Raw genomic sequence first — 20,070 nt, 5'->3', positions numbered from 1 at the left:
CTGGGATCCTATGACTAGTTAAATGTAAGAGGCTGGGTTTGAACTTGATTTTTCTTGACTCAAGGTCCAGTCCTCTATTCCCTGTGCCATGTAGCTGCCTATTTGCCATTTGAAGAACCTAAGCTTATTTTGATCCAGTGACTTGTCCAGGGCCACAACAAAGGTAGTTTAGAACTAAAGCATGAAACTGCCTCTTTCTAAAGCCAAGTCTAAGGTTTTCCCAATAAAACCAAATTATTCCTTCATTCATCAAATCCATCATTCAATGCTTCCCACAGTTCCTGGCACATTGTAGGCAGGTAATAAATGTTCATTGACTGACTGATGGATTTGTTGGCTGAAGGCCTGCCATATGTAGGCATTGTGCTGGGTGCTATGATATAAAGACAAAAACAGTATAGTCTTTGACTTCAAGGAGCTTATGGAGAACTATTTTGTTCATAGGAAATTATTCAAAGTATCCCGCATCTCAGGCAGCAAAGGTGGCACTGTGGATAAAGTGTTAGGCCTAGTGTCAGGAAGACTTGTCTTCATGAATTCAAATCTGGCCTCAGATACTAACTCTTGGCAAGTCACTTAAACTCTGTTTGCCTCAGTTTTCTCATCTGTAAAATGAGTTGGAGAAGGAAAGGATAAAGCACTACAGCCCAGAAAAACAAAGAGATCACAAAGTGTTAGACATGCTTGAAATAAGTCAACAACAACAACAACAAATCCCATGCCTCAAGTCTTAGTACTGAACTTAAACTCTTAGAACACCCCATGTACAAAGCCATTTCTGAATGGAGAGCCCTTGAAAATGGAGGAGCAGTGAAGATAGGGTAGGAGGGACCGTGATGGGCTTCTTTGAGCTTAGCTTTGAAGGAAGCTGGGGATTCTCCAAGGTAAAGGGAGTGCTTACCAGTTTGGGGGAAAAGTCAGCTCAAAGATAGGAGATAAAATAGGGAAGATCCAGCAGGCAAGCCAGACTGGAATGAAGAGCATATAAGAGAGATGGATAGGCAAAGAGTCTATAAAGTAAAGCTGGAACCAAACTGTGTTGGGCTTTAAAAAATAAATGGAGAGGTTTATTTTTTATTCTGGTGTGAGGATGTGACATGGTCAGACTTGAGCTTTAGAAATGCCAATTTTTATCTCTGTGGAAGATGGATTGGAAGCAGGGAGGCCAATTAGGAGAAAAGTTCAGTAGTTGGGGTGAGAGGTGATGACTAAGAGTGGTGGCTGGGAGAAGAGAGAGAAGTCGAGGGATGCAAGCGCTGTGAGGGAGGTTGGGAAGTGACTAGATTGAGGGGCAATAAATGGTAAGAGTCAAGAATTATTTGGAGGCTACAAGCTTGGGTAATTTAAGGGCTGATGCGATCCCCAAGAGAAGTAGGGGAGTTTGGAAGAGGAAAGAGACTGGAATGAAAGATAACGAGCTCTGATTTGGACTTTTTGAGTTTGAAACACTGGACCTTCATTACGGATGCAAGCTAGACTATGGAGCTAGAATTGACAAGGCTTGGTAACTGGATGTGAGGGCGATGGTAGGTGCAAGAGTCAAGGGTTCATTTGAGGCTACAAATTTGGGTCATTGAAAGAGTGGCATTGTCTTCAATGGAAATAAGGTACTTAGGAAGAGGAGGGAGTTTGGGTTGAAAAATAATGATCTCTGTTTTGGATGTGTTGAATCTGAAATTCTCATTGTATCACTGGTTGGTGATGTCTAATTGGTGATGTGAGTCTGGAATTCAGGTAAGAGACCAGAACTACATAAAGCAATCTAGGAATTATTTGCTTACAGATTGTAGCTGAACCCATGAGAGCTAAATACAAATTCACCAGTGCTTTTTAAAAACAGTTATTGAATCAGCAAAAGTGGCATCTTTATTATGGCATAAGCACTTTACAGAAACATGTTTATAGTTATTTTTTCCCTATAGGATTATTCCCTAAAGGAGAATAAAAACAATCTGCATTCAGGCATTATACTTTTTAGGTGGCATATTGTGCTATAGATTATGGAAGACTTGGCTTCCTTTCAGCTACCTTTCTGACTCCATACCTGTGATCTTTGGGCTGTTACTTATTCTAAAGTACTGATTATGAGGGAGAAATCATTCTTTTTCTTTTAAACCCTTACCTTCCATCAATACTATGTATTGGTTCTAAGACGGAAGAGTGGTAAAGGCTAGGCAATGGGGTTTAAGCAACTTGCCCAGGGTCCCTCAGCTAGAAGTATCTGAGGCCAAATTTGAACCTAGGACTTCCTGCTTCTTGGCCTGGCTTTCAATCCATTGAGCTGCCCAGTTGCCCCCTGAGAAATCATTCTTTTTAAAAAATAGTTACACACAACTGTAAAATTCTATCAGTGTTTAGGGCTCAATTTTGAAAGTGTCTGTCTATTAGTGAATCTACTTGGAGAACCATAGATTTAGAGCTGAAAGTAATTTTAAAAGTCATCAAGATTAACCTCCCTTATTTGACAGATGATACCACTGAGGTACAGAGAGCTTAAGTGACTTCTCCAGTGCCACACAGTGAGTAAGTGTCTGAGTTGAGATCTGAATCCAGGTCTTGCTGACTCCCATGTCAAGCATTCTTTTTACTTTACTCTGATGTTTCCATTGTTTCAGTATTTAGAATCATAGCCCTGGGAATGAAAGGGGCCTCAGAAACCATATAACCCATTTATTTTTTAAAATGAAAAAACCCAAATCTCTGAAATTTCAGAGACTTTGTCAATGTGAAAAAGAACTATGATTCTAGTAGCTAAATTCACTGAGTATGCTCATGACTTTGCAGTCATACTGGAATTTCTTCTGTCTATATAGGCATAATACCTGAATGACTCAGCAGATGCTTGTTCTAATCCATTCCCCCTACTTTTGGGGGAATATAGACATTCTAGTCAAAGAAACAATCTAGACAATAATACTACACATAATGATTCCTTATTCTGGGAGAATTTTTCTCTGCATAAAGAAAGTTGACTAACTTGAGATATAGAGTAGTGGAGTAAAGAAGAGATGAGAGCAGGTGAAACAGGGAGAAGGGTCAATGTTATACTCTGGTTACAGTTATTCAAGAAACCAAGATGCAACTGATGTCTGTAGTATCAGATAGGATATTTGAATAGCTAAACTCTGGATATCTGCAAACAGTTTTGTCAAAGCAATAAAGAAGCACATGCCAAGCTGTATAACCTAACCTTGGCAGAGAGCGACATTACAGAAGCCTTCCTCACAGAAGCCTTAAATTATATGTATAGATTGCACAAACTTCCATCTTGTAGAGAGTACTCAGGCTCAGGACATTTTTATAAATTTCTCTCTCTCTCTCTTTCTCTCTCTTTCTTTCTCTCTCTCCCCCCTCTTCTCCCCTCCTCTATCTCTCTCTATCTATATCCATTCATCTATCTATCTATCTATCTATCTATCTATCTATCTATCTATCTATCTATCTATCTATCTATCTATCTATCTATCCACCTATCTATCCACCTATCTATCCATCTGTCTATTCATTTGCTTATTCATTCATTTCTTTATCTATTTATTTTTATTTTTAAACCCTTACCTTCCATCTTAGATTCAATACCATGTATTGGTTCCAAGGCAGAAGAGTAGTAAAGACTAGGCATTGGTGGGGGGTGGGGTGGGGCAAGTTAAGTGATTTGCTCAGAGTCATATAACTAGGAAGTGTCTGAGGCTAGATTTGAACCCAGAATGTCCTGGCTCTAGGACTGGCTTTCAATTAATTGAGCCACCTCACTGTCCCTAAGCTCAGGACATTTAGGGGGAAATATTGTAGTACCAAAGACCCCTTGAAGTTTTATAAAATTGAGGGTAGGAGATGAAAAGAAGGCTTATTTGGTACTTTGCTTACTTTACAGGAATGAATTTTCTATATATGGGAAATTTTCATAATGCCAAAAGTACATGTAGATGACAAGTGGCAGAGAGTCATTCTCCCCCTTTCAGTAAGAGAAGCTTTAGTTGTGAGGATGAATATTAATCATCAGGCATTCCTCGCTTTCAGAAGATGTCATTCAGTCCCATGTCTATGTCAAGTAGACCCTGTTGAAAAATAAATTCTTGTCTTTGGCAGATTTCCACTCCCCCTCCCCACCTTGGACGGAGTTGATTGGCAGTCAAGCATTTAGATGATTTAGTTCAAGTTTTTTAGCTTTATCCTTTCTCTACCAGCAGAATGCTATTTTTTCTTTGATTGTATATTTTCATAATAATGGCACAATAATGAAGGTGTGTTTTTGAATTTTAATTCTGTCTATTTTTGTTTCATTTTTCTTCTGGCTCAACATCATCTTAGGACAGCCAGATGCCATAGTGTATAGACTGCCAGATCTGCAGTTGGGAAGAATCATTTTCCCTAGTTCAAATCTGGATCTCAGACATTAAGAGGTGATATGGTGCTCACCAGAAATAAGAGAGTTAGGAAGCAGAGAGAGATTTGCATGAAAGCTGTGTGACCCTGGGCAAATTACCTAACTTCGTATGCCTCAGTTTCCTCATTTGTCAAATGAGCTGGAGAAGGAAATAGCAAACTACTCTATTACCTTTGCCAAGAAAACCTTGAATGGGGTCACAAAGAGTCAGATACAACCAAAAAGACTAAACAACAGTAATAAACATCATTTTAACAATATTATTATGAAGTTAGAAAGATAGAAGAGTGGGACAATCTTATTGAATTGTTACTGATGTTAATGTGTGGTGGTTTACTTAGGCTTTTTCTATTGAAATGTATAGATTAAATAAACACCCAAAATTGGATAATGAGTTGTTGTTTTGTTTTTTTGTTGTTCAGAATTATAGATAACAATAAATAATCAGTCATTTTGCTGATGTGTCAAAATGGTTGAGAGAGCTAGACTATTAGCTAGACTATTTCATTATTAGGTCATTTTAAAGGTCAAATTGAATTGGAATACAAAACGACACTGGGTTAGATCTTTGACAGTAAATATTTAAACTCTTAAAAAATAAATTTGAATCAGTTACCTATATAGCTTAGAAGTGATACCTTCATCAGAAAACTTGCTATAAATCTCCCTTCTTTCCTACCTATTTCTCTACCCCAGTTATTACCTACTTCCCTATATTTTTAATTTCATTGGTCTTGTACAAAATTTTATTTTTATATTATCCAAATTGTCCATGTTTTTTTTCTTTTCTAATCCTCTCTATTGCCATTTTGCTCATGAACTCTTCTCCTTTCTATAGATTTATTTGGATAGTGATTTCTTTGTTCCTTTCATTTGTTTGTGATGTCACTATGTCTAAATTTGAACCATCTGGAGCTTATCTTAGTATATGGTGTCATTTATTGTTCTCTACTTAGTTTCTGCCAGATTACTTTCCATTTTTCCATCAAGTTTTGTCATATAGTCAGTTCTTATCCCAGGAGCAAGGGTCTTTGAGTTTATCGACTCTTCGATACTGTGCTCCTTTGTTTCTAATATATTATATACCCAATCTCTTCCATGTATTGACGTTTCTACTGTTATTGCATTATATTATGGTTTGATTTTTGATGCATCTAGCCCTCATTCTTTCTGCCTTTTTTATTATTTCCCTTGGGATTATTGACCTTATTTTCCCTCCAGATGAGTTTCATTATTACTTTTTATAGCTCTTTAAAATAAACCTTTGTTAGTTTGATTGGTGTAGCACCAGATAAATAAATTAATTTTATTATGTTATCTTAAACTACCCACGAGCAATTCATAATACTTCAATTATTTATATTTGGCTTTATTTACATAAAACGTGTTTTGTAGTTGTCTACATATATTTCTTGTGGGTATCTTGGAAGGTAAACTCCCAGATATTTTATCTATTCTGTAGTTATCTATCTATCTATCTATTTATTTATTTGTTCATTCACCTATTTATTTATTCATTCATTCATTCATTCATTTGTTTATTTGTTTGTTTAAACCCTTACCTTGGTACAAAGTATTGGTACCAAGGCAGAAGATCAGTAATGGCTAGGAAATGGGAGTTAAGTGACTTGCCCAGGGTCACACAGCTGGGAAGTGTCTGAGGTCAGATTTGAACCTAGGATCTCCTGTCTCTAGGCCTGACTCTCAATCTACTGAGCTACTCAGCTGCCACCTCTGTAGTTATTTTTAACAGAATTTTTCTTTTTCTCTTTCTATTGGATGTCTTTGGTAATATATAGAAGTACTGATGGTTTATGTGGATTTATTTTATATCCTGCAATTTCCCTACAGTTGCTAATTGTTTCAATTAATTTTTATTTGTCTCTAGTGATTCTCTAAACTATCACATCTTCTGAAGAAAGTAATAGTTTTGTTTCCTCTTTGCTTATAATTATTTCATCAACTTCTCTAAAAATCCTTTTATATACAAAGGAGAACAGTAAAAGATTATATGTGATGTTTTCAGTCTCTATGTTACATACAGCTTGAGATATACATATATGTATATATATATGTTTATATTAAATTTAACATGTTACTTTCAAAACTGTCCAACTTGTATGTGTTTCTTTCTGAACTTTCAGTTCTCTTATGTTCATTTGCAAAATGTTTCAACAGCTTTTTTAAATTAAATTACATGTTTCTTTATTGATAAAATTACATGGTTAGACTAAGTTATTTCTAACATTTCTTCCAACTCCAAATCATATTATTCTATGCAGAGCTGGAACTGAAGTTTGAAGTCAGTATTCTTTTTCATGTCCCCATCTGTGCCTTAAAATGAAAAACTAGAGGCTCAGGTTTCAAAACTAGCATTTTGTACCCTAAATCCAATTCATCTTCTTTCTCCACCCTCTCCAAATTATCCTATGATTCTTATTAGATATGTTTCTATGGACAATTCATTTACCCTCTCGATTGTGCAGTCTCCTTACCTGTAAAATGAGTATAATAGTTTATAAAACACTTACAGATGATATGAGAATCAAAAGAAATGGTTTATATAAAGGGTTTTGAAACATTAAAGCATTTTTTAAATGCTAGACATTTTGGTTTCAATATTATTACTAATTAAAATAATAAGATAATCACTCAAGTTATTATTCCTCTTCTTAATTTTGGTTATGTTATTCTCCTGCTTAAAAATATTCAGTGGCTCCCTAGTGTTTACAGGGTAAAAACTCCTTAATCTGACACTTGTAGTCCAACATTCATTTATAGATGAAGAAATTAAGGACCAGAGAAATGAAAAAAAAAACTTGGATCATCAATATTTGAACCTAGATCCTCCTACACCAGATCCAAGTGCTCACTCTGCTACCACAATTCATGAAAGAATAGCCTCATTGCCATCTGGTAGGCAATAGTTCTTTTATCTCTCAAGGAAATGATAGGCAGCAAAAAGGACATACTGATTTGAATTACCCAAACTGTCTTTTATCAAACCATTTCAAATGAGCCAGGTAATCTCATAGCATCTTAAAGATTGATATCTGATACTTGACTTTGGGTATTTGGTTTTATACTCATGTTTTTGCAATTGTTATAGGGGGAAGATGGACCTCTGGGGATTCCTGGACTAAAGGGAGATAAGGTGAGTACCTTGGAGAGCACTGATGGATATATTTCACAGTCATATGAATTTGAAAAAAATCATCTTTCTTCTCTTTTTGCCCCCTTGGAAAATTAAACTGAATTTTATTTGGCTGAAATTAAACTTCTTTTCTGTCTTAGCTGAGGCCGAGAATCTATTTCACTTAGGCTATCTCTCACTCATCAGTCATCACTGAAATCATCTGTGACTTTACAGTACCTTTATAATGGAACTAGAGGAGATGCAACACATTTCCACAATGCTCAAACTGCCAGCATTTATAAGTCAGTGGCATAACCTTTGAGAGGACAGGGTCATCTATCCTCCATATTATAAAAGCCCAATGCCAGAACTGTAAGAGGTGAGGTTCTCCAGATGAAATGGAGGTGCCCAAAGTGCCCTTATGAGGCTTGAAGGGAGCTTATTGATTCTTCACTCCAGTTCCCTATTTAATTCAGAAGAAAACCTCCCAAAGATGCAAGTTGATTGAATAAATCTGTGGTGGAGCCTTGTTTCTTTGGCTCCCAATGCCCACAACAGCATACTGCCCTTTTCCTGAACAAAATTGAGTATTTACTTCTCTATTGTCATACATAGATTTGCATCGTTCTGTCATATATAAGAATCCCTTGAACTTCTCCACTGATAAAGAACAAATTACTTTTTGAAGCAGCTCATTGTTGGAAATCTCTGATCATAAGTTTTCATGTTGCCTTTTTAAAAAAATGAACAAATAGAAATATCATTTCTGTTGCAAATAGTAATAATACAGAAATAGATTTTTGAACAATGATATTTGTAAAATCCAGTGGAATTACTCATTGGCTCCGGGAGTGGGGAGGGAGAAGGGGAAGGAAAAAACATGAATCTTGTAACCCTGGAAAATATTCTAAATTAGTTAAATCAATGTTTTTTTTAAAAGAAATATCGTTTAATCCCTCTCCTATTATGCTACAATATGTACGAACCTACAGAATATAAACATACCTGAAAAAGTTCTAATTCCATGACTCTTTATATAAATGTATTTCCCCCCATCCTTGTTCACAAAGCCCTTGATATCTATCCATGGATGCCTTATTAAACATGATACCTAATGCCACAATCTATCATTCAAATTCCTAGAGTCAAATCAAAAATATTTATTAAATGCCTACTATGTGTCAAACATTGTATTTCTGCTGGAAGCAGAAAGAAAGGGAAAATATAGTGCCTGCATTTAGAGAATTCAGTCTAATGGAGGAAACAACATGCAAACAAGTACATACTAACAACATATATACAGGATAAATTGGAGGTAATCAACAAAGGGAATATAGTACAAATAAGGGAGGATAGGAAAGTGAATTTTGTGCCTTTAGGGGTCGCACATGTGCTCAAAAAAATCATGGAGATTTTAGAAAAATATTGTACGAAATGAATGTGTAATTGAATGACAATTTCACTGTCTTCATTGATCACATGGAAAATCTCACCCTCTTACCCTGACTATACTACTGGCTTGTTAGTTGTGAAAATCTGATAAGAAGATAGCTGCCTTTCTTTCCCAAATCTTCCAGCAGTTAATTCCTTCCTTTTCCTCATTCCTTCTACTTTTGTAAGTAGATATTTTGTGTAAGAACCTTGCTGTTTGCATGCTGCCCCTTCCTCTAGAATGTGAGTTTCTGGAAGGCAGAGATTGTTTTTTTGCCTTTCTTCATATCCTCAGCATTTTTGTATAGTACCTGGCCCAAGGTAATAACTCAATGAAATGACTGTTCACCAACTACAAAACTATGATGCATTCATTATTACTGATATTTTACAACAAGTCAAAATTCATCCACATGATCAAGGAAATATCTGTAGGAGGAAGAACATTAGAGTGATCATCAGAAGATCTAGAATTTCTGACACTGCCTTTAGTTACCTATGTGATCTTGTATTTATTATCTGGTCAAACTCAAATGTCCTCCCCTATAAAAGGAGGTTTTTTCCCCCTAGTTCAAGGGTTCTTAACTTTGTGTGTGTGTGTGTGTGTGTGTGTGTGTGTGTGTGTGTGTGTGTGTGTGTGTGTCTTGTGGATCCTTTTGGCTGCCTAATTAAGCCTGGACTCATATTAATGCCTCATACAATCTCAGCTAAAATCTCATCTTCTGTAAGAACTCTTTCCCATCCCTTCTTAATCTCAGTGCTTTCTCTGAGACTTTCTTCAATTTACCCTGTCTATATCTTGGTTGTAGATCTCTTGTTTGCACATTGTCTCCCCTGATAGACTGTGTGCTCCTTGAGAGCAGGGACTGTCTTTTTCCTTTCTTTATATTCCCAGTCCTTAATATAGCACTTGGCATATTGTAGATACTTAAAATGTTAGATGACTGCCAGGCTAATGTTTTTCAATACAGAGGATTATAAAGGAAAACAATTATATTCAAATACATTTATCATAATATTTTTTAAATGTTCACAGATCTCAAGGTGAGTTCTCCTGGTCTGTATAATTTCCATGCTTTGGCACCATATTTCCGAATTGTATGTTTTAAAGTTCCTGCTGCCTCTAACAATTCTCATCAGTCAATATTCTAAAATCTCTTACACCTTCAACATTCCTTTAAAATAGATCTTAAAGCTTCTCCTTTTCCTTTCTGCTAATAACATGGCTCCCCCATTACTTTTGGAGGCATTTACAATGGCATACCTCTCATTATAACAATTTCTGCTCTGTGTGGAACAAATCCATTTGAACCAGAGCCTACACACTCAGCTCCAGTACCCTGACAAAAGAGGTTTTTGCTCAAATGGGAATCACATTGGAGTTTCAATTGTTGAGCGACAGACACATAATTATCCAGATGCACAGCCCCACATCCTACTTTTCCTTCATAGAATGCTTGTTAGTGCTACAGCAGGCATCTAAAGCATCATTTTCCCTGGCTATGTGTGATTTCATGCCCCTTTATCATCAATACTACCAAATGGTTAGGCTCGCCATGATTACAGTGTGTTCTGAGGAAATACTTGCTCTGGTAGAATAGAGGAGATCATTTATATTGTAGAGTGATTTAGATTTTAAACAATATGTTTCTATCCATCATTCCATTTGATATTCAAAACAAAAAAACTTTGTGAGGAAAATGGGTCAAGGATAATTATTTCTATTTTATAAATGTAGAAACTGAGGACTAGAGAAGAGAAATCACTTATTTAGGTTCCATTGGACCCAAAAGGTACATTAGATTAGCCAACTCTCTCATTTGACAGAGAAAGAAACTAAAGCTCAGAAAGAGGAATTGATTTTCACCAAATGATGTAGCTGGTAATTAAATATTGGGACCAACACCTGAACCCCTGTGTATCTTCCAACATGCAAGTCAAGAAGACCTGGGTTCCTAGCCTATCTTGGGAATATACTATCTGGGTGACCCTGACTAATTTTTTCATATGTAAAATGAAGGAAATTGACTTGGATATTCGCTAATATCCCTTCTACCCTAAAGCTATAATACCCTGATTCCAAATCCACTCTTCTTTAAACTACATTGTTTGTAGGTTTTTTTTTCTTTTTCTTTTTCCCTTGTCTTTTGTTTTGTTCATTCAGTGGGATTAGAAGATTTATATTATGCTTTCTAGCCAGTTTTCTCTTTACATACCTTTTTTCATTAAATCCTGGCAATAATTCTATTATGTAGATAGTTCAGGTAGGTAGTTTTTATCCTCATACAGGTAAGGGAATTGATGCCCACAGAGGTTATGTTACTAAATAAGAATCACTTGCATTTATATTATGCCTACTATGTGCCAAGCATTGCACTAAGTACTTGATCTCACCACAATGCCAAGAAGTATCTTTATTTTTATGATGAGGAAATTGAAGAATACAGAAATAATATTACTTGCCCAGGATCACACAGCTGAAGAGTATCTGAGATCTAGTTTGAACCTAGGTCTTCTTGACTCCTGGCTCAGTGATCTCTCCATCTCATCACCTTGGTTTCTGGTTTCATAACTAGTAGGAAGCAGGTATTTTTATCTTATAAAAGGTCTTGCCTTCTTCTTCTTATGCCATACTCTCAAGTTATTTAATGTCAAAGACTATGTATGTATATATCTATATCTATCTATATATATCCTGTACAATGAAACTTCAAGCACATAATATGAAGTATAAATACATTTTTTTGGCTTTCACTTTTGAAGCAAGCCACTAAGAACTTTGGGTCAATTTCATGTGGAAAAGATGTAGAAAGAACTCTTGACAGCTGCCTTTGAGTCTTTGATTCTTATAATGGAATTATACACTCCTCAGAGGCATAGCCTATTGCATTTTTGTTGTTGAATTTCTAGAACTTAATGTCTAGAACACAGTATCCATTTAATACATATTCATTGATGGATTACTGGATTTGAAGACTTCTACTTTGGCAAAGAGATTAGATGTCTATGACCACCCAGAAGAGAAGGTCATGAATTATGAGACACATTTGAAGAGGCAAATTTAAACTCAATAGGTGGGAGGGGGGAGCATGGAACCTTAGTAACAGAGCTATCCATAAGTGGTATGGATTGCCTTGGGGAAGGTAGGTTCCCTCTCAATAGAGATTTCTACATTGTGTTCAGTCATTCAGTCATGTCCAACTCTTCATGACACCATTTCCAAATTTATATTCATTTCTCCCATAACACTATCCATCCATCTCCTTTTCTACTATCTCCTCCTTTTGCCTTCTTCAATCTTTCCAACATCAGAATCTTTTCCAATGAGTCCTATCTTCTCTTTTTATGACCCAAGTATTTAAGCTTCAGTATTTGACCTACCATTGAAGAGTCTGAATTAATTTCCTCAAGAATCCACATACAATAGGTAGCCCTTGATGAGAGTACTATAAAGAAGATTTTGTTAAGTTCTGAGATATAGCTTCTGAGATCCTTTTCACCTCCTAGATTATAGTCTTTTGAGATGTGCAGAGGACTTGAAAGATCAATTGGTTATCTATATGTTAAAAGTCTTATTTACTGCTAAAGTTGACATGGAATGGGAGAAATCTACAATTGCATTACAACTGCTGCTTTCTTCCTGTATGATGTTGGGAAAACCAATTAACCCACTTAACCACTCTGAATCTTGCTTCCTCATTTGTAAAAAAAATCATACAGTTAGATTAAATTACCTTTAAGGTCCCTTTCAGTTCTAAATTTACTATACCCTGAGCTGCAATGAGGAGAGCCTGATTCTTCATCCTGGCTTTCAATCATCTAAATGTCTTTCAGTAATGTGATAATAATTGAATGTAATTCTGATTACCACAACGATCAACCAAAATTACAAAGGAGCAGTGATGAAACATATTATGCCTCCCCCTGACATAGAGGTGGTAGATATTGGGGTCCAGTTGAACCAGGCATATTTTTGGATGTGGCAAATTCAAGAAATGTTTTGCTTGAATGTGCATTTTTTTAGGATCAGTTAATTTTATTTTTTAGAAAAAAATTTTCCATGGTTACATGATTCATGTTCTTACTTTCTCCCCCTAATAGCCCCCCCCTGTAGTTGATGTGCATTTCCACAAATTGAATGTGCATATTTGTTGCAAGAGTTTTGTTTGTCTTTTTCTCAGTGGGAGTGTGTGAAAAATAAAATTTTATTAGTTGAAAAAAATTAAATAAAGATTGAATGTTTTATTTAATCTATTTCATTCTAGGGCTCCATAGGTTTATCTGGTCCCCCAGGCAGAGAAGGAGCCAAAGGCATCCGGGTAAGCTTCATGGGTTAATAAATTTGACTTATCAGTTTCTATGTCCCATAGAATTTATGACTCCAAAGTCTTACTTTCATTCATTTCTACAGGTCTAATATTCTATAATTTTGAGATTCTGATTCCATGAACTTGGGATACATTAGAAAGAGCTTTGACTCTAGTATCAGAGGTCCAGGAATCAAATTTCATTTTTGATGTCTGGCCTTAGAAAAGTTATTTAAACTCCCTGGACCTCAGTTTCCTCATCTATCAAAAGAGCATTTACACTAGATGACTGCTTTTCTAGCTCTAGATCTATAATCCTTTGATAATATTTTAAGATTTTGTGGATATAACATTATTTTACCAAAAAAATCCATGAGTCTTAGATTCTGTAAGCTCAAATTCTAGCTATCTTTGTAACACATTTCATTAAGTATATTGCGTGCATCTGGGCCAGGGGAAATGGAGAAAAATGAATTGTTATTGAATGAAACATTTCTTAGAGAGTAGTGTGGCCATTTCCAGTGTAACAGAAGCCAGCGGCATAAAGGTTAATAGTCTTACATGTTCTTTCTTCTCCCTAGCATAGAGTGGTGAATGCTTTTCCTCAGATTAAATATGGAAAGAATTCTCCTGGTATTAGTCCACTAAGTTAGGAGAGGAAAAAGGCGTATGGCCTGGGGATGACTTAGGGATGAAGGCAGCATGCCCTCCTGGCTTTGGAGCTCTGTAAGAGTTAGAGGAAGGGGAAGGGTCTCTGATTGGTTCTTTACTCTTTCCTCTAACCACAGGATGATTTGGGTTATAAGGAAAGGAAAAAGCTGGGCACAGAAGAGTCCCCACAGTCATTTTGCCAGATAGCTGTGGCTTGTCAGCTCAGGGGCTTAGAGCAGCAGTGATAATGAGGCTGAGGTCATCCACTCTTTCTCCACAGGGGCCAGTTAGCTTCTCCCCAATTTGTGGCCACAGCCCAAGCTGCTAACCCTTTCTGGCCTCTCATAGCGAGTGGGTACTTGGAAATGCAAACTCATTTTAATCTAGTACAAGCCAAACTCGGCAAATCTACTCAGAAGCAAAATAATAATATGATTCATCCCAAAGGTCAACACAAGATATTTTTGGATTTTACCCTGGTCTGGCTTATCTTTACCAATGTTATCCTTTATCCTTAGGTACAGATACGATTTAATTTTGGGATTCCTCCCCAAAAAGTTAGACTTGACATGAGAAAAAAGAATTCTCCCTAAAAATTAAAGATGAAAATAAGCTGACGGTAGTGGGTTACATCTCAATGGAGGTAGTGGGCTGAGCCATATTGGAAGTCTTCAAGCAAGGCTGGACAATAAGTATCTGGTTATCTTACAATTAGATCCTTTTTGAGGGGTTGGGTTGGAGTAGGTGACTGCTGGGGTTCCTTTCAAAATAATGATGCTCATTAAAAACAATAACCAAGCATACCAACAAACCTAAGGCCAAGAAATGCCTTTGGGAATCCTAGAGAGCCAAAGGCATCCCTCAACCCATGGCATTTTCTTCTTTCTTTCTTTTGGCCCTGCTAATTTGGTCAGCACAACCACTTTGTAGTACACATATGGAAGGAATGATTTGGAAGATAGCAGAGATCCTATAAAGATAGAATTTCAAGTTGGAAGAGATCTTAGAAAATATTTAGTAAAGGAGTTCTTAATCTGGGGGTCCATGGATTTCTTGTTTTAGTTAATAACTATTTCAATACAATTAATTTCCTTTCTAATCCTGTGTACTTTTTTAAAAAGTAAAAAATTTAAATATTTAAATTACATTCAATTTAACTTAATTTAATTTAAATATCACTTTCAGAAAGTTTCCATATACTTCATCAGATAAACAAAGAAGTACATGATCCAAAAAAAGGTTAAGAGGTCTTAGACTAGTCTATGGTGCTCATATACACAGGAAAACACCAAATCTCCAGGAAGTTAAATGGAGTTCCAAGACAGTATAGATTCAAACTCATTTCCTTGAACTCCAAACTCCTTTGTACATACAAGGTGATTTCTGTGAAATGTCCCCAAGTTGCCTTTTAGCCCTGATCTAGTTCTGACTCTGTCTGTGTGATCTTGGGTAGTGTAATTAGTTTTCTCACCTACCCTAAATTTCTTCATATATAAAATAGATTAGAGCAGTGGTTCTCAAAATAAGATACAAGGATCTTTTGAGATCTTTGAGGTCAAATATATTTTCATAATAATTCTAAGACATTATTTGCCAATTGAAATACTCCTCCTTTTTCAAACCACATATCTGTGTAAGGCAGGATTTTCTTCATATGCTTTCACCAAAACTACATATCACAACAGATTTGATTGTAAGAGCAGACTTAAGAATCCAAATATCTTTTTTAAGCTACTCATTAAAAGAGATCTGAAAAAAATATGCAAAACTTGGACTTTTTTCATTATTTATTTTATTTTGAAAATTTTTTTCATAAAAATGTGTTATTTCTATTAACATGCAATGAGTTTATTTTTTAATGAATTAATATTTTTTAAATTATCATTCTTAATCCTTTTGGAGTTATCAATAATTTTTCAGTGTGTAAAGGGATCTTGAAAATAAAATGCTTTAAAAACAACTGGATGAAAATAATGATCTTTTAATGATCTTCTAGTGCTAAAAAATAAATCTATCTACAAGGACATTTTAGTTTTCATGACTTACACATTACACCTAACATTTTATTTTCTAACATTATGTTTAATGACTAATATGAAAATGTTTTACATTACTTCACATGTATAATAAACATATAGCTTGCCTTCTCAAGGGATGAGGACACGTCAGGAAGAATGGAGAGAATTTGAAACTCAAAATTTTAAAAAATGAGCACTAAAACCTTTTTAAAAATTAATTGGGAAATATTTAATGAAATAAAGATATTTTTTTAAAAACCTGCTACGGGGGGGGGGGGGCAGCTGGGTTGCTCAGTGGATTGAGAGCCAGGCCTAGAGACGGGAGGTCCTCGGTTCAAATCTGGCCTCAACCACTTCCCAGCTATGTGACCTTGGGCAAGTCACTTGACCCCCATTGTTTTTTAAAAAAACAAACAAACCTGGTATGGTTCAAGATACCTTTCAGCTGTGAATATTCTATATTGTTAAGCCTGTTTCAGTCTTAATATCTAGATTTCTGCAAAAATGTGTTCCAAACAGCAGTCTTAGAAAGGAAATCTGCAACTTGTCCTTTTCATGAATTAGAGACCATATTGGCTTAGGTTGTGACAATGTTTTGTTTCTATGCAGGGGGAACCAGGGGAGATAGGGGAACCTGGATTACCTGGTGAGGTGGGTCTGAAGGTAAGCCTTTTTATTTGTAACATATTGTAATAAATTGAAAAATCTTCAAGGAGAAGAATTAGTCTCTTTTTGTGTGCCTTGCCCATAGTAGACACTTAATAAATATTGAAATGAATCATGGGTAAATTATTTTTCTGTATTCAACATATTAATCGAGATGGGTATGTCTTGCTAAAATATATATTTGCAAAAGTTCAGCTAGTCAGCTAAATTAAAATGACTTTGGGTGAATCCATGAAAGATTCTGTGGTCCACAAGATTATAGCCTATTAGAGGAATAAAATGAAAATATAGAGGACTAGAACTAAATTAGAGAAATGCAAAACAAAGTGGAATGTGGAGTGTAAGGGGAAAGGTCATTACTGATCAGAAAGTCTTAATAGATGAGATGCCATTAGAGTTGTGTTTTAAAAGAAATTATACAGATTTCAAAAGCAAAGAAAGGAATAGAAAATGTTGCAGATTTATCATAGGAAACAAACTGAGCAAAAACCTAAAGGTAGGAAGGTGTACAACTCATTGGGGGTGAGTGAATTGTTCGGTTTTCTTTGACTTTAGTGTGTGGAGATGTCAAAAGTATGAGACGAGGCAGTGGGAGACATGCAGGTACCAGTTGATGGAGGCCCTCAAATATCACACAGAAAATCTCAACTTGATATAGTAAATAGATAAAAACTCCTAAATTTTTTTGAGCAGACATTTTTGAATGACACAACCAAAACTTTGCATAAGGAAAGATAAATTTGGGCAGAAGAATGAAGAATGGATTGGAGGTAGGGGTTGGGGCTGGAGGCAGGATATGAAATAGAAGGTGACTGTTAAAGTCCAGGTAAATGGTAATGAAATCCTGCACTAGTGTGATTGCAGTGGGAATAAGAAAGCAGGTGAAAGATTCAGACACTATTTTAGAAATTCAATTGATGGAAGCTGATCACTGATTGGTGAGGGAGAAGGAAAAGCCACAGATAGCCCCAAGGCGACATGCCTGTGAGATTGGCTGTATGGTGGAGCTTCAGACCCAAAGAGGACATTTCAAAGGAGGAAAACCCACTGTGTAGGAGGAGGAAGAGAGAGAGTTATGGGCTGTGGCCATCTGGATTTGGTCAGAAGCAGTAGGCTGGCAGCCCCTGGCAGGAGCAGAGTTTGTCTGGCATCCTCTTCCTGCCTCAGCTAAATAGTGTCTGTAGAGACTGTCCAAAGAGAAGACCATGCCTCAGCAATGTCCAGCCTCATTCCAGTTTCATCCTCAGGACTCACCCAGGCTTGCTGACTGTAGAGGAAAGTGTGAATTGGGAGAAGTTTGAGGAATTGCAGCCATCGTTCCCCTCTGGGATGCATCAGCAAAGTCCAGAGAACTAGGGGGTGGGAGGGGATGAGAGGAGATTGGAAAGGTTGTGGTCAGTTGGCAAAAATCAGAGGCCTCTGGAGGTAGCTTCTCTTTGTTTCAAAGGAAGCTTATTCCTTCCCATGATTTTGAGGAATCTGTATAAGACACCCAATAGAGATAGTTTATGTTTTTGTTTTAGTTTAATTTTTCCCCACCCATGGAGAGAGGGATACTGGACAATATCTACAATATCATGGGCTTTTGAGCCTGAGAAGAGAAGATATTTTAGGGTCGTGGTAATGGACTTGATAGCTGAATTTTAATCTTGCTAGAAACTTGGACATATCATTTAATCGCTGCTTGCCTCAGTTTTTTCATCTGTAAAATGCAGGAGCTTAACCCAATGTCCTATGAAGACTCTCCCAGGTGTAAATCTATGATTTTATGAACTCTTTTAGCATCTCTTATCTTATTTGGTCCTCACTAACCCTGAGGGGAAGGATAGGCCAGGAATGATTATCCCAGATTTGTAGAAAAGGCAACAGAGGTCAAAGGAAGGTAAGTACTGTCCCTATCTAGCTTACTAGAAATTTGTGAGGAAAATACTTGTAAAACTTAGGGTGCTATAAAACTTGATTTTAAATTAAGAAGCTTAGAGAGGATGATGGTTAACCCAGAGGAAAATAGCACAAATTTTCTATTGTGCTTTTAGATTTATAAAGCACTTTTTTCAATACATCCTATGAGAGAGACTAAAGGAATGATATCATTAATTTAACGATGAGGAAAATAAGAATCAAAGAGCTGTTGAGGTAGGCCCAGATCATACAGCCAATAGGTGTTAAAGCACTGATGCAAACCCCCCATCTTTCCACCTGAAGTTAAGTAAGTCAACAAGTATTTATTAAGCACCTATTATATGCCAGTCACTCTACTAGGCACCTAGAATATAAGTATTAGGAATGATAGCAGTTGCAAGCCTTAATGGATGAGATATCATTAAATTTGTGTTTTGGGGATTCCACAAGCAAAGAAAGGAATGATGTTGAAGATTTGTCATAGGAACAGTTTGATCAAAAGTATAAAAGTATATAAGACTTCTAAAGGATCAATGAACTGTCTAAGAGCTTACTTTTTAATGGGAGAGGAAAGTGTGTGTGTTTGTATGTGTGTGTAGTAGAGTCATAAGATGAATAAATACAAGCAAAAACAAAGTTGTAAAAGACAAGGCAGTTTGGGACAGTAAACAAATGCATTTATGGAATGAAGGAAAGTAGCATCATCTTAAGGGAAGAGAAGGACTCTATGAGACAGAGTTAAGGAGGGAATGAATTACATGAATGTGGGATGGCCAGCACAAAGACATGGAAATGAGCTTATGGAGTGCTGGGAGTGTTAGGAACAGAGAGAAGATCCAAATGACCAAATTACAGAGTACAGAAAAGGGAACAATGCTCAGTGAAGTTGGGAAGATATGATGGGGCAAGCTTATAAAGGCTTTTACAAACTAATCAGGAAGATTTATACTCTACCTTACTAGCCAATAGGAAGCCATTGTCATTGGATGGGTAAAGAAGTAATTTGGTCAGATCCTCACTTAAGGAAAATTACTTTGGCAGCAATGTGTAGCTAGGACTGGAATAGTAGGAGACTTGAGCCAGGGAGACTACATAGGAGACTGTTGTAATAATCTAGGTGAGAAGTGATGAGGGGCTGAATGAAGGTGGTATCTCTGTGAATGGAGAAAAGTGATCAGATGGGAAAGATGTTATGAAGCTAGACACTAAAAGATTTTAGCAATCACTTAAATATATGGCATGAGATGAGAGCAAAAACATCATATCATATCATATCATAGCTATCTATCTGTCCATTCATCCATCCATCCATCCATCCATCCATCTATCTATCCACCTTTCTTTCTTTCTTTCTTTCTTTCTTTCTTTCTTTCTTTCTTTCTTTCTTTCTTTCTTTCTTTCTCTTCCTTTCTTTCTTTCTATCTATGTATTTATATACATATTTATCTCTTTGCCATCTATATAGAGATGATAATTAAACTTGAGAACAGATGTAGTTACCAAGACAGAAAGCATATATAGAGAAGCTGTCCTAGAGAGAACCTTGGAGAATATTAACAAAGGAACCTCGTA

The 20,070-nt window shown here is 36.2% G+C and overlaps 1 protein-coding gene across 1 annotated transcript in view; it reads left to right on the top strand.

Moving 5' to 3' along the window:
- The window catches only part of COL22A1 (collagen type XXII alpha 1 chain), a 506,948-nt gene that overhangs the window by 217,583 nt on the left and 269,295 nt on the right, over nucleotides 1-20,070 (top strand). The window contains exons 12-13 of the mRNA XM_044684460.1: nucleotides 13,220-13,273; nucleotides 16,540-16,593. Of these exons, the coding sequence (XP_044540395.1) occupies nucleotides 13,220-13,273; nucleotides 16,540-16,593 (108 nt within the window). The remainder of the gene's footprint in view (nucleotides 1-13,219; nucleotides 13,274-16,539; nucleotides 16,594-20,070) is intronic.

The sequence above is a fragment of the Gracilinanus agilis genome, chromosome 1 (genome assembly GCF_016433145.1).
Source record: "Gracilinanus agilis isolate LMUSP501 chromosome 1, AgileGrace, whole genome shotgun sequence".
NCBI classification, from domain to species: domain Eukaryota; kingdom Metazoa; phylum Chordata; class Mammalia; order Didelphimorphia; family Didelphidae; genus Gracilinanus; species Gracilinanus agilis.
Note: the sequence above shows the minus strand (reverse complement) of the source record. Positions and strands in the feature narration are given on the sequence as shown.